General features: G+C 35.9%; 1 protein-coding gene across 1 annotated transcript in view; it reads left to right on the forward strand.

Moving 5' to 3' along the window:
• Positions 1-13,679, forward strand: part of NDST4 (N-deacetylase and N-sulfotransferase 4) — a 376,202-nt gene that overhangs the window by 39,097 nt on the left and 323,426 nt on the right. The window contains 1 exon segment of the mRNA XM_043973174.1: positions 1,747-2,982. Within this exon segment, the coding sequence (XP_043829109.1) occupies positions 2,002-2,982 (981 nt within the window). The 5' untranslated portion in view covers positions 1,747-2,001.

Raw genomic sequence — 13,679 nt, forward strand, 5'->3', positions numbered from 1 at the left:
AAAGATATACACAAACTTATGCAAAATAAAGTAAGCAGAACCAAGAAAACAATATGCAATGCGACTACAACAGTGTGAATGAAAATAATACATGTACTATTAAACGTGAATATAGCAAAATTACCAAAAACAAGCTTGGCTTGAAAGAAGACATGTGAGAAGACCCTCCTACTCCATCCCTTCGCAGAGGTAGGACTTTCAAAAGTGCTACACATTACACATAGTTTCACACTTTTTCAACATATTACTCACATGATGAGTGTTCTATCTTCTGTTTCATACTTTGCCTTCAAATATTATTTGCTATCCAGGATGGTTCTCTGGGAGAAAGTGGGAAAGGGAAAGTGAGGGAAAATGATCACATTAAAATACAAAATATACCAATTAAAACTTTTTTATAAAAAAGTCAAATGGGCACAATATAGGCTTTAAAATTAAGAGAAAACTAGATTTTCTGATTTAACCTGCAAGTTTCAAAATACATGCTATGATAATTGTCTGAGGCAGGTCATGGTCATGTTGCCTTCCATCTGGCTACTCTGTTTCAAACACTTCTATAATGTTCTCCCAAAGGATTGTTTCTACCCTAAAAGCCTTACTAATGGCCTCAGAATATTGTTGTCTTGCTGTACACAGAGAAGGGTGTATCCATCCCATACACATACACACAGAAATATCCTCTTTCTGCAATTATATGTATACATGTATATTGTGTATGTGCATGTGTGTTTATATATGTGTGTATACATACATACATACATACATACATACATACATACATACATACATACATATATAACTGCAGAAAGAGAATAATTTCCTGAGGCTTCAGGAGAAAAAAAAGAACAATACAGAAAGGAAGATTCCCAGTGTTTAGAACTCATGACAAATTTGTTTCTTTTATTTTTACTTTTAAGATGTGCAAAATATATTTGACACTTATTTGCTAATTCCTTTTTGAGAAGGTCAACTTCTAGTGCCATAAAATTAAGTGTGTTGGAATTCTCATTTCCTACCAAAGTTTGATTCACATATATTTATCAATGTTTAGCATTTCACTGGATAAAGATTTTAAAGAGATAATTTTAGTTGACAGTGTCATCCTACCTCTATAGAACTTTTTGAAAATTAAGTCCTAAGAAACCCATTAATGGTTTGCTGCTGTGTAAGTAGCAAATCATGTTAGTTTTCTAAAATCATAAGTGTCAGAATATTTGTCAGCACACAGGAAAAATATTTGGTATGTGTTAGCTATATCTCTGTGTCTTAGTGGATAGAATGTTGGATGTGGAGTCAAGAAGATCTGAGTTCAAACGTGACTTCAGACATTTACTAGTTCTGTGACATTCAGCAAATCACTTACCCTCTGTTTTCCTCAGTTTCCTAATCTATAAAATGAAGATAATAATAGCACCTTCCTCCGCAGGGCTGTTGTGAGGATAATATTTATAAAACATATTGCAAACATTAAAACACTCTGTAAAATGCTACCTATGGGGGGCAGCTAGATAGCACAGTAGATAAAGCACCGGCCCAGGATTCAGGAGTACCTGAGTTCAAATCTGGCCTCAGACACTTGACACTTACTATCTGTGTGACCCTGGGTAAGTCACTTAACCCCCATTGCCCCACAAAAAAAAAATGCTACCTATGGTTCCTGTTATTATACACCCATACATCTTTACACACATAGACTAAACAAATGCATATATGTATTTTTATTTACTATTTTTTTTTCTCTTGTAGATAATGTATAGAGGCTTCTACATCAGTTCTTGGTCTTGGCTGTATTCAAAGAAGCTTATTTCAAATTTGTGTCTCAAGGTCTGCGAACTTCCAGTTTTAACTCTTTTGTGACTCTATATTCCTTTCTTACATGCCTTGAAATGGTCACATGAACTCCTGGGGAGTGGTATTTGCACCATATCACCTTCTATTCACTATGGCACTTTAGGAGATAATATTAAAAAGCAATTTAAAAATAATTTTTTAATTTAAAAAATGAATCTTATTGTGAAGGTTCGAAGAAGCTTTCGAACATTGATCCTTCTCTTAGCCACCTTCTGCTTGGTAAGCATTGTCATTTCTGCTTATTTTCTCTACACGGGCTACAAACAAGAGGTGACACTTATTGAAACCACCGCTGGGGCAGAATGTGCTGACCTCAACCTTCTACCCTATCGGTCAATGGAGTTGAAGACAGTCAAACCTATTGATACATCGAAGACAGACCCGACAGTTCTCTTATTTGTGGAGAGCCAATACTCTCAGCTTGGCCAAGATATTATAGCCATCTTGGAGTCCAGCCGATTTCAGTATCACATGGTCATTGCTCCAGGCAAGGGAGACATACCTCCTCTCACTGACAATGGCAAAGGGAAATATACTTTGGTTATCTATGAAAATGTTCTGAAGTATGTTACTATGGACTCATGGAATCGAGAGCTTTTGGAAAAATACTGTGTGGAATACAGTGTTAGCATAATTGGTTTTCATAAAGCCAATGAGAATAGCTTACCAAGTACAAAATTAAAAGGTTTTCCCCTGAACCTTTATAATAACATAGCCCTAAAAGATTGCTTTGTAAATCCTCAGTCTCCTTTGTTGCATATTACCAAAGCACCAAGGGTTGAGAAAGGCCCACTGCCTGGTGAAGACTGGACTATATTCCAATTCAATCATTCAACCTACCAACCTGTTCTCTTAACGGAGTTACAGACTTCAAAGTCCCATGAAGTTCCCTTGTCTAGCACCAATCTGTATGCTACAGTGATTCAAGATTTGGGGCTTCATGATGGGATTCAGCGTGTCCTCTTCGGAAACAACTTGAACTTCTGGCTGCACAAGCTCATCTTCATAGATGCCATCTCTTTCCTGTCAGGGAAGAAACTCACACTGTCATTGGACAGATATATCCTTGTGGACATTGATGACATCTTTGTTGGCAAGGAAGGAACAAGGATGAATGTCAAGGATGTAAAGGTAAGGAAATGTCATAGAACTTTTTTTGTTTGTTTCACCAGTATACAAATGTAAATGAAAGATAATTTAGAGTCAGCTACTACTAGAAGATATATTTTAAAACCTCATGAAACAATTATATTGGACAGATAGTTATATTTTTTTTATCTTGGACCCTTCACATATTATATATATATATATAATTGGAGAGAGGTAAAAGCACTAAAAACTCACAGAGAGCCCTGAACATTCTATCTATTCCTTTATTCAAGGAACATTCTTTGGACCTTTCATACCTTACCTCATTTTCATAACCACATTATATAGTTTGGAAGGGTATACTGGATGCATATAAAGGGTTTTATCAATCAGAAGTCCTAATTTTTTTTTTCTGGACCCAGCTGGGGTCGACAGGAGGACAAGGCAAAAACTACCCCCCAAATGTTTAAAATTTTCAAATGCACAGAAAGCCTTGCTTCATTTACTCATTGAACAAAAGATTATTAAAAACCTCCTGTATGTACTTAATTATCTGAGGAACTTAGGGAGGCATAAGATGTCATATGTATTCTTGAATATTTTCAAAACCAAGATGGATGGTAAGTAATGAATAAATACAGTGTATCGATTAATATCATAATTCCATAAAAACATACTAGAAAAGTATTCTGAGATTAGATAAGAGGAGAGGGATCACTACTGGCTCACTAATTGCAAGGGAAAATGTATTTTTGTTATCTATGAAAATGTTCTCAAGTATGTAACCATGGACTCATGGAATCAAGAGCTTTTAGGAGAAAACTATGTGTAATACAGTTTTATAATAATCACTTCCATAAAACCAATGAAAATAACTCACCAAGTACAAAATTAAAAGACTTTTCCCAGAACCTTTAGAACAACATATCCCTATACTCTTTGTAAACCCTTGGTCTTCATTGTTGCATATTGTCAATGTGCCCTTATCCTAGTTGGGAATTGATAGAGGAAGTAGTGATTGAAGCTTGTCATTGAAGGATTTCACTAGTCTGAGTTGTGAGGAGAGACCATTCCAGGCATAGGAAATGATGTGCACAAAGAAAAAGATGAAAGAAAGCATGTAGAATATTCAGGGGACAGGAAATAGACCAATTTCAGTGGAGCAGTCAAACTGTGGAAGGGCAAAAGAGCTATGTTGAGTAACACATGTCATGTGTTTATGAACTTGAATATGGTCATTAATGAGAGGGTTTGCCAGCCTGCATAGAATTGGGAATTGCATTCTAGCCTCAAGAAACACAGAAAACTTGTAGTTGAGTTGGTGTTGCAATGTAATTTTTGGTAAAGCCGATGTTCTTTGTAAGCAGTTTGGCTCTATGGCTAAGCAACAGTCCACCAATGGGAGGGAGGAAGCCAGGAACAGTGTGTGTATACATCACACAAGATTGTTGTGGTAAATTCCTGATAGCCCACCTCATAGTCCAAGATCTTCATGTAAATGTAGTCTTCCTATATACACTCTAAGATTCTTCAGGGCAGAATGCCCTCATATATGTCATTGTATCTCCAAGCATACTTTTACATCACCCTCCATATATGCTCTGATCAGAGTTGCATACTGTGGAACCTCTTTTGCTCTGGCTGCTATGATTCTATTGATGTAACCTAAGATGGCATTAGATTTTCTAGCAGTCCCTGCATCATTGTGGCCTCATATTAACTCAGTAGTCATTTATCATGTAAATTATATCTCCCTTATCTTTTATTCAACTTTTAGTTTTTTGCAACACAAATTCAAAAGTTTGCATTTATCCCTATTGAATTATATGAAACGGGTGCAAAGACATGTTCAAACTTAGAAATGTGTTTGCACAGTAAAGAATTGGTAGAATGCAAGTTATTTGCTTCAGAGTAAGATTTCAGAACATCTTACAAAGTACCTAAAATACTCTATAACCTAGTTTGAAACTCATTGTAACAATTCAAAACATTCTTTCAAATCTCTAAATCAAATATTTCTGGATAATATAAATGCTTTCTTCCTTATCTATCCCAAATGGAACAGAAAATAGCTACCTACCATTACCCCCCCCTACCACTTTTTTAATGAGATGGAGAAAAGTTCTGAACCTGTCATTTTATTATTGTAAGGAATTCCCAGTAGGGAAATTCAATTCTCCATTGCAAGTCAGCAACTATTGTACAATTTATATTCTGAGAGAATCTTCTGGAATACTGAAAGTTTGGGTGACTTGCCCATGGTAACACAGACAGTATGTGTCAGAGGTGGCACATGAACCTAGGTTATTGACTTAGAGGGCAGATTTACTGTTCACCATACCTCTCCCCATCATATGAGGGGTGGACACTTTAATATGGCATTTTGGTGAGTAATGAACAATTATACTGCATGATACAAACCAGCTAATAACAGTCAAATGCCACAGAACAAGAAGATTGTATTTGATTTTTAAAAAATAAAACAACTATTAGAGGAGCAGTATTTGCAAGTTACTGGGCTATGCATTGGCAATAATAAATAGGATACAGTCATTATCATTAAGGAACTATAGAACATTTGGTACTTTTGATGAGCCCATGAATGCCTCCAAGACACTAAGGCTGATCATACCTCCTTAATGCCTTCCCATCCTCTGTTATTCTTATTCAATTTCTGTCATATAGGCTCTTTAAAGGATCTACCTAATAGCCTGGAGGCCTTTCTCTGGTTCCTTTAGTGATTCAAGGGTAACAGCATGCTCCTCTCATCCTTGCCACTAACATCTACTTTCTTTTAAGGTCGTCCACATTAGCAATAGTGCATCATCTAACTTCTTTTGTCTAAGTTATCCTTAGTAAAATCACTATACAGCTAGCTTGTACTTACCACTCATCACTCTGGTGCTTTTTTGCATGATTTGCAATTTTAATTCTTCCAGGATGATGATGATGTGCCATCATTCACAGACACATAGCATTACCAGTAAAATATTGTATTAAAAAGATAAGGAGCTTGAGACCACTCCCTGACTCCACATTTTTACATATATGATACAACCCCACCTCATTGTTCTAAGGAATTTTGGACCAAATTCATTGCCCTTAAGTAGCATCTAAGTAATATATAAAGGATAGCTTATACACAATCTTCCTGACTTGAGAAAAATAATAGTCTTTATCCTTGAGTTCATGGCTTAAGCTGTTGCTGGTTCTCAATTATACATATAAAGCAGACATAAGCAAAAACAGGGTTCAAACCTCAAACTCTTAATATTTTGGCAAAAAGGCCAGATGATAGCCTAGTTTGTATTTACATTTTTAAAATTTCTTTTTCTAGACATTCATGGGAATGTAGGTTTGGAGCTGAGAAGGGTCTTAGAAGTCACCTATTCTAACCCTCTCATTTGACAGCAAAGAGACTCATGGTAGTTCTGGGATTTGTTTAAATTATTAAGTGTCGGGGCCTGGATTTAAATGTAATTCCTCTGACTCAAGACTTAGTTATTCTTTCCTTTGTACCACACTAAGAATTTGATTCTTTCTTCTCCCTCAAACTACAATCCAATCAATTGCCAAATAGTATTGCTTTTAATTTTTATAATGTCTTGCATCCATTACTTTTTAACATGCTATCTGCCACCATCCAAGTCTTCTCTCACCTTTAATATTTGAATAGTCATCTAGCTGTTCTTCCTCATTTTCTTTTATCCTCTTAAGTCTCAAAAGTTGGAAGCAGAAGTATATTGTTTTTTAACAAACTATGGAAAATTGATTGGTGATTGATGTTAGAGAAACATCAACCTCTATGAACCTTGGTTTCCTCAACTCTAAAATATAGGAATTGAACTAACTGGCCTTAGAGGTTTCATCCAGCTTCTAGATTTATGATCCCATCTTATGACAAGAAAATTTTATGCCCAACTGGCATAACTCCAAGTGCTAATTTATCTGTGCCCAAAAAATCACTTTTGAAAATCAAGTTGAATTTGCCTATAAACATAAGTTCCATATATAATATTTTGGGCATTTTCCTAAGTGTTTCCAATTTTCTTTTCACACTGAATCTGAAGCCAGGAGTGGTATAAACAGATATACCAATAAATGATCCACAGATAATTCCCAGCACACAGAATGGCACAGTGACCGTATGAGAGATAGACGAGGATATGACGGATGGCAGGCCTGGTGTTCTTTTAAATTTCATTGGACATTTAAGTTTGGGTATTTGGTATAAATAAGAATTGTCCATATTGAAGCATGACAAGGAAAGTCTGAGCATATCAACCAGATCCTTCCTTCATTTAAAAAAAATGTCCAGATCTACATAAAGTGACATTCTTAAAAGAAGAAGAAGATGTGTGGCCAATGATTGCTAGAGAAAGTGTGTAAATACTCAAATACTCAGTTAACTTGATTTAACTGAGGTATACCTTAGTGGCCTCAATAGGACCAACATTCACAGCCCCAAATGATGCAATGTGCATTAGTGTTATTAATGTTTTGGGGTGGGGGGAGTGTTGCTCTAATAATGGACCACCAATATTTTCCAAAGTTTTAGCATCCTAATACAATGAAAAATAGAGAGCAGAGTTGGAAGGAAACTTTAAAGTAATCTTGTCTAGTCCCTTCATCTTATAGATCAAGAAAGTAAAGCCTAGAAAGGGGTTATGCCTTACTCAAAGTCAGAGGTAAGAGGCAGGGCTGGTATTTGAACCTCAGTCTTCTGACTGAATCTTTCTCTTTATAATACCACATTGGTCCCCCAAACTGTTATATATACTCTTGATTTGTAATTACAATGTTTTTGGTCATTTGTTTTAGTCATGTTCAACTCCTTGTGACCCTCTTTGGGGTTTTATTGTCACAGATACTGAAATTTTTTTAAAGATGAGGAAACTGAGGTGACTTGCCCAAGATCACACAACTAGTAAGCATCTGAACCTAGATTTGAACTCACTGAGGAGTATTTCTGACTTCAGGCCTAGCACTCTATACCACCTAGCTGCCCTGTAAATATGGTAGAATTATGTTATTATATTAACTTGTTCAGTGTGAAGGGAAAATAAGCCATCCTATGATATAATTTAAAAGATTTGCTGCCTTTGATTTTCCTAAAGATCTGACCATGTTAGGCCCCTACTCAATAAACTCCAGTGACTCCCTATAACAACTAGCTCTAAGCATAAACTCTTCTGTTGGACATTAAAAGCTCAACTTATCCCAACTCATTTAATCAAGCAAACTGAATTCTTTGTTCTCCCTACTACTGCTGCTGTTGCTACCACCACCACCACCACCATCATCATCACCCCCCACTGCTACTGCCACTCCTCCTCCTCTTCCTCCTCCTCCTCCAGCTAGCTAGCTAGTTAGCTTTTAAGTAGCACTTTAATGTTTCCAAAGCTCTTTATATGTGTTATCCTATCTGATCCTCCAAATAGTTCCTGGAAGTAAGGATTATCATCCATATTTTATGGGTGAAGAAACTGAGGCCTAGAGAGGTTAAATGACTTGCCCAGGGTCACATAAAAATGAATGCTTGAAGTAGGGTTGGAACTTAGGTAATTCTAAGTCCAAGTTAAACACTATGAACTATACCACACTGCCACTTCCACCTCCTTAAATTTATACTGGCTGTCCCCGTGGCTTGGAATACACATTCTCTTCATCTCTATTTGTCAGGATTCTTCATTTCCTTTAAGGTTCAGTGCAGACATAGCCTTCACCATTTGGCCTCTCCTGAAGCACCTAGCTGCTAGGACCTTCTTCCAAAATCACCTTGTATCCATTGTTTTTAACATATTGATATATGCCTTACCAGGCTAAACTGTAATCTTTTTGAGGACAGAAGCTATTGTTGTTTTGTCTTTATATCCTAAGAAGCTAGAACAGTGTCTGTCACATAGTAGATGTTAAATAGTTGCTTACTTATTGATATTATTTTGGAGAAGTTATTTAACATCTTTTTGCTTCCATTTCCCAATGTTAAAAACTGGACTAGATATTACCAGTCTTGGGGTAGCTGGGTGACATGGTGGATAAAGCACTGGCCCTGGATTCAGGAGTACCTGAGTTAAAATCCGACCTCAGACATTTGATACTTGCTAACTGTGTGAGCCTGGGCAAGCCACTTAGCCCTCATTGCCCCACAAAAAAAAAAATATATTTCCAGTCCTGTAGTCAGAATAAGTCTGTTGGTCCATCTCTATCTATCTATGTATCTATCTATCTATCTGTATCTATACAGATAGATAGAAATAAAGATAGATAATACCATGGAATCAGGGTAACTATTTGGAATGCACCATCCACGAATACCATTATAACAAAATGCTCTGAATCAATACTTTACTCTATAATTAGTCATTAATTCTAAGAAGGGTTCCATCTATATTCTTATCTTTTCTTGATTTTTAATTCCAGGGAACTACAGGATATATTTGTTTGGAATAGTCATCACCTTTAGATTATTTTAGGCCAACACTGATCATCAGATCAGTCTAAAGTTTTACAAGAGTACCTTAAACCTGACTGACTTCTTTTTTTTTTGGGGGGGGGGAGGGAGGCAATGTGCTTTATCCACTGTGCCACCTAGATGCCCCAACCTTATTGAACTTTTACATGCACTTGCTTATGACTATTTTTTCCTCAGAGAATCCAAAGTTATGTCCCATTTCACTTTTATAAAGTAATAGTCAATAGTATCTTAACCATAAATTGTACTCCTTACAATTAGATGTAGATGTCCTAAAATGCACGTCATTGGTTCTAAGAGAGTACAGTTTGATAATTGAAATCCCATTACCACTCTTTAACAGGTGACTGAAAACGCATACCTTAATGACAACAATATATTCTCATACTCAAATAGCCAAACACATCTAGGTGCACCTTCTTTGCTTCCTCTGGATATCATTAGAATACCACTGGAATGCATGACTAATCTATCTTCTTTTTCACTCATGTTTTTCCTTAGCAACATTCATGATATCACTTCTCCTTCACAAATATTTGTCTCTAATGTATTGGAGAATGCTCATCTCCACCATGAATTCCTCTATTGACTTTTGAGTGACTCTCAATTCTAATTCTTCAGAGAGTATAGTGTCCTATGAGTAACAGTCATACAACATGTAAAAAGGATAAACCATTGACCTATATTGCATAAATCCCTTTAAACACATTCCCTTGCTCTGTATAACCTATTGGTTAATATATTTTATATTTTAGAATTCCAGTATGATGCAAGTTGCTTTGGGGATGTCTGTAGAAGGTGCTATATAATCTAGCTATGATATGTGTTAAATGACACTATCTTAAATTATACTGAAAGCTGATGTGATGTGTAGGGAGTAAGTGTCAAGAGTAAAGGGGATCTAAATCTTCTCTGTTAATTATTTTGGCTAGAAATCATGTTCTGCTCAGCCTATTCCATCAACTGACTTTTATTCTACTAAAAGTGTTTTATTTCTTGATGACAGTACTCTTCATGAACATAAGGATTTGGGAGGTGGGGTCAAAGGTGTTCATAATTTATTTGTTGCATTAAAAGCTATTCTTTATGTAACCATCCATCATTTTTCTCTAAAAATTTTTAAATAAGAAACTGTCAAATTAAAATTAGCTTCCGGGTAAGGTTTCATTTCCCTTAGTATTTTAAAGCATTTGCTGTGCAAATCAGCCTTTATTTAGAGAGTGGACATTCTCAGAATGCATTAGTATTTCAAATAGGCTAGCTAGTAATGAATAGAATGTCCAAATTAGAACACTGGTTAGTCTACCATAGTGTAGTATAGGATAATTACTGAGAGTTACAGCAGTCTTTCAGAATGTAATTAAGCATCCATGAGTAAGTTAAATTGAAGTAGTTACCTCAGTAAGAAATCAGAACTTATGAGACATGGTCTTGATAACAGTTTACAATAAGGCAACAGTGCAATATGACAATTGCTTCAGATGGATGACAGCTAGAGCAACACTAAATCACAATATAGACCTTTATTCAATTTCCCTGAAATTCCAATGCTCACGAAGCCTCACTTGCATTTAGTTAGGTGTTTTAAAAGACTCAATGAAATTATAGAACTCTTTTCTTATTGTTCAATGGATCTCTGCTGCTTTTCTTTAAGGATATTGAATCTGTGGACTGGCTAATTAAGTTATCAGCTTCCTTTATTGTAGGCCTTGTTCAGATAAGGAGTTGGAGGTTTTTGTGATTTTGTTAGAGTAATCTTCAAAAGATACAGAAAATCCTTAATGTATGACTAGAGAAAATTAAATGACTCTCACAGCAGCATAATTCTGGTGGAAAAAAATTATCAGACATATTCAAAAGTCAGTGAAATCATCATGGAAGATGACAACTTGTTTGTATGTTCTGGAGGAAGATACTTGGAAACTTTCAGTTTAAAAAGTCAATTTGTGGGTCTATGTGCTTCAATCCAATTTAATCCAGCAGTTGTCTATTGTGAGGTCCAAAATTTGATATACTGAGCATTATTTGGGTGACTCGCCTTAATATTGGGGTCCCAGAAATATGAGGGACCTTTAAGGTTTAACCCTCCCCTCTGAAAAGCCCTTTTTAGATATTTCTCCCAGGCCAATAAGAAAGGAGCCTCTAAGCTTTAGTTCACAAAAGGATCAGATTTTATTACTTGGGAATTAATTAAATAAAAAAGGTGAAACTAATAAAAATCAAAGAAAAGGAAATAGGAAAATAGAAATACAGAGAAATACTTTTAACTCTAAACTTAACCCAGACCCTTTCCAATTTAGCTAGTTCAAAGGAATTTAGGGTTTTCTGTAATTAAACTCACCAAACACCGAGACAGAGTGAACATGCACCACCTCGAGGGGAGTTGCCAGACAGAGAGAGCGCACAAACATGCGCCACCAGCTCAAGGGCCCAAGCAGAAAGAGAGAGAGTGAGCTCGCTTACTAAACGAAGTAGCCTGCCTCCCTTCCAGGAGCATTCAATCTCCCCTCCCCCAAAAGGGGAGGTCCTTCAAAAAGCTGCCTTCGTAACCTGGGTTGGGCCAGGTGTGGCCCCTCCCAAATGAGTTAGCTAAAAATGGGAATATTAATCTTTACCACAAATAATTTTACCACACTATTAAAAATTTTTTTTTTGTTTTTGTTTTTAATCCCCTGGATTTCTCCTTTTCCTCCTACCAGAAGGCCATACCTTAATAAGAATTTCATTAGAACAAAAGCTCAGCAAAACTGATCAACACACCAAAACAATCTGATGTATTATGTGATATCCTACATTTAGAGATCCCCAAGATACACAGGCATTCACACATACACACACACACACACACACACACACACACACACACACACACACACACTCATTCACATCTCTTCAAAGGAATTGGGGGAGGTGTCTTTCTTATTGCTTCTTTGTGACCAACCTTGTTCATTCTATTTTCATCACATTTAGTTTAAATTGTTCTGTGGTTATTCTTTCCATTTACATTATTGCAGTCATATCATCTTCTTGGCTCTGATTACTTCAATATGCATCACTTTGTTTCAGTCATTCCAAGCTTTTCTGTATTTATCACATTCATCATTTCTTACAGCAATGTTCATATAGCAATTATTTAGCCACCCTTCAATCTGTGGGCATCCACAACATTTTGAGTCATTTGCTATCATGAAAAGAGTTGCTATCACTATTTTGCTTTATGTTGCACTTTTATATTTGTCAATGACATTATTGAAACATATACCTATTAGCTTAATTTCTGGGTCAAAGGGTGTGGATTTTATGGTTGCTTTATTTGTATAACCAAATTCAACAACTAAGCAGGTTGGGTGCTTACTGTGTGCTTGAAACTGGGCAAGACTTTAAATATGCAACTTTTTTTTTCTTTTCTTTAGTACAAATTGTTCTACTTTTGATATCAAAATAGAGACAGGTATATGGCACAATGGATGGAGCTAGACCCAAAAAGATTTAATTTCATATCTGGCTTCAGATAATTGCTGGTTGTGGGACACTGAGTGAGTTATTCATTTAACCTCTGTCTGACTTGTTTTCCTCATCTCCAAAACAGGCATCATAATAACACTTATCTCCCTGGGTTGTTGTAAGGATAAATTGAGATATTTGTAAAGTGACTAGCAAAGATTAAAGTGCTATACAAATGCTTAGCTATCATCATCATCGTCATTATTACTTAGTGTTCTTTGCTCAGCTCCTTACCTTCTGTAAATTGAATACTGAGGGTTACAATGTTATACCCAAAGACTAGTGAAGTTAAGCATCTATAGAAAACACTTTGTTGTTGCTTTTGTTGCTCTTATTGCTATTAATTATCATTGCCTTAGTGAGAAATTCCTTCTCCACAACAGAGTTCCTGAATTTCATTTGCATTTTATCAGATTGTGGTGGCTAAGAACTGGAAATCAAAGGAATGCCCATCAATTGGGGAATGACTAAACAAACTGTGGTATATGATGGTGATGGAAATAACAAGAAATGACAAGCAGGATGACTTCAGAAAAGCCTGGAAAGACATGTATGAAATTATGTATAGTGAAAAGAGCAGAACCAAGAGAACATTGTACACAAAGACAACAATATTGTTTGATGAAGAACTGTGAATGACTTGACTATTATCGACAATACAATGATCTAAGATAATCCTAAAGGACTATTAATGAAATATACTATCTACCTCCAAAGAAAGAACTGACATTGATGGAACAGACTAAAGCATGTTATTTTT

Source organism: Dromiciops gliroides, chromosome 6, assembly GCF_019393635.1.
Source record: "Dromiciops gliroides isolate mDroGli1 chromosome 6, mDroGli1.pri, whole genome shotgun sequence".
Taxonomy (NCBI): Eukaryota; Metazoa; Chordata; class Mammalia; order Microbiotheria; family Microbiotheriidae; genus Dromiciops; species Dromiciops gliroides.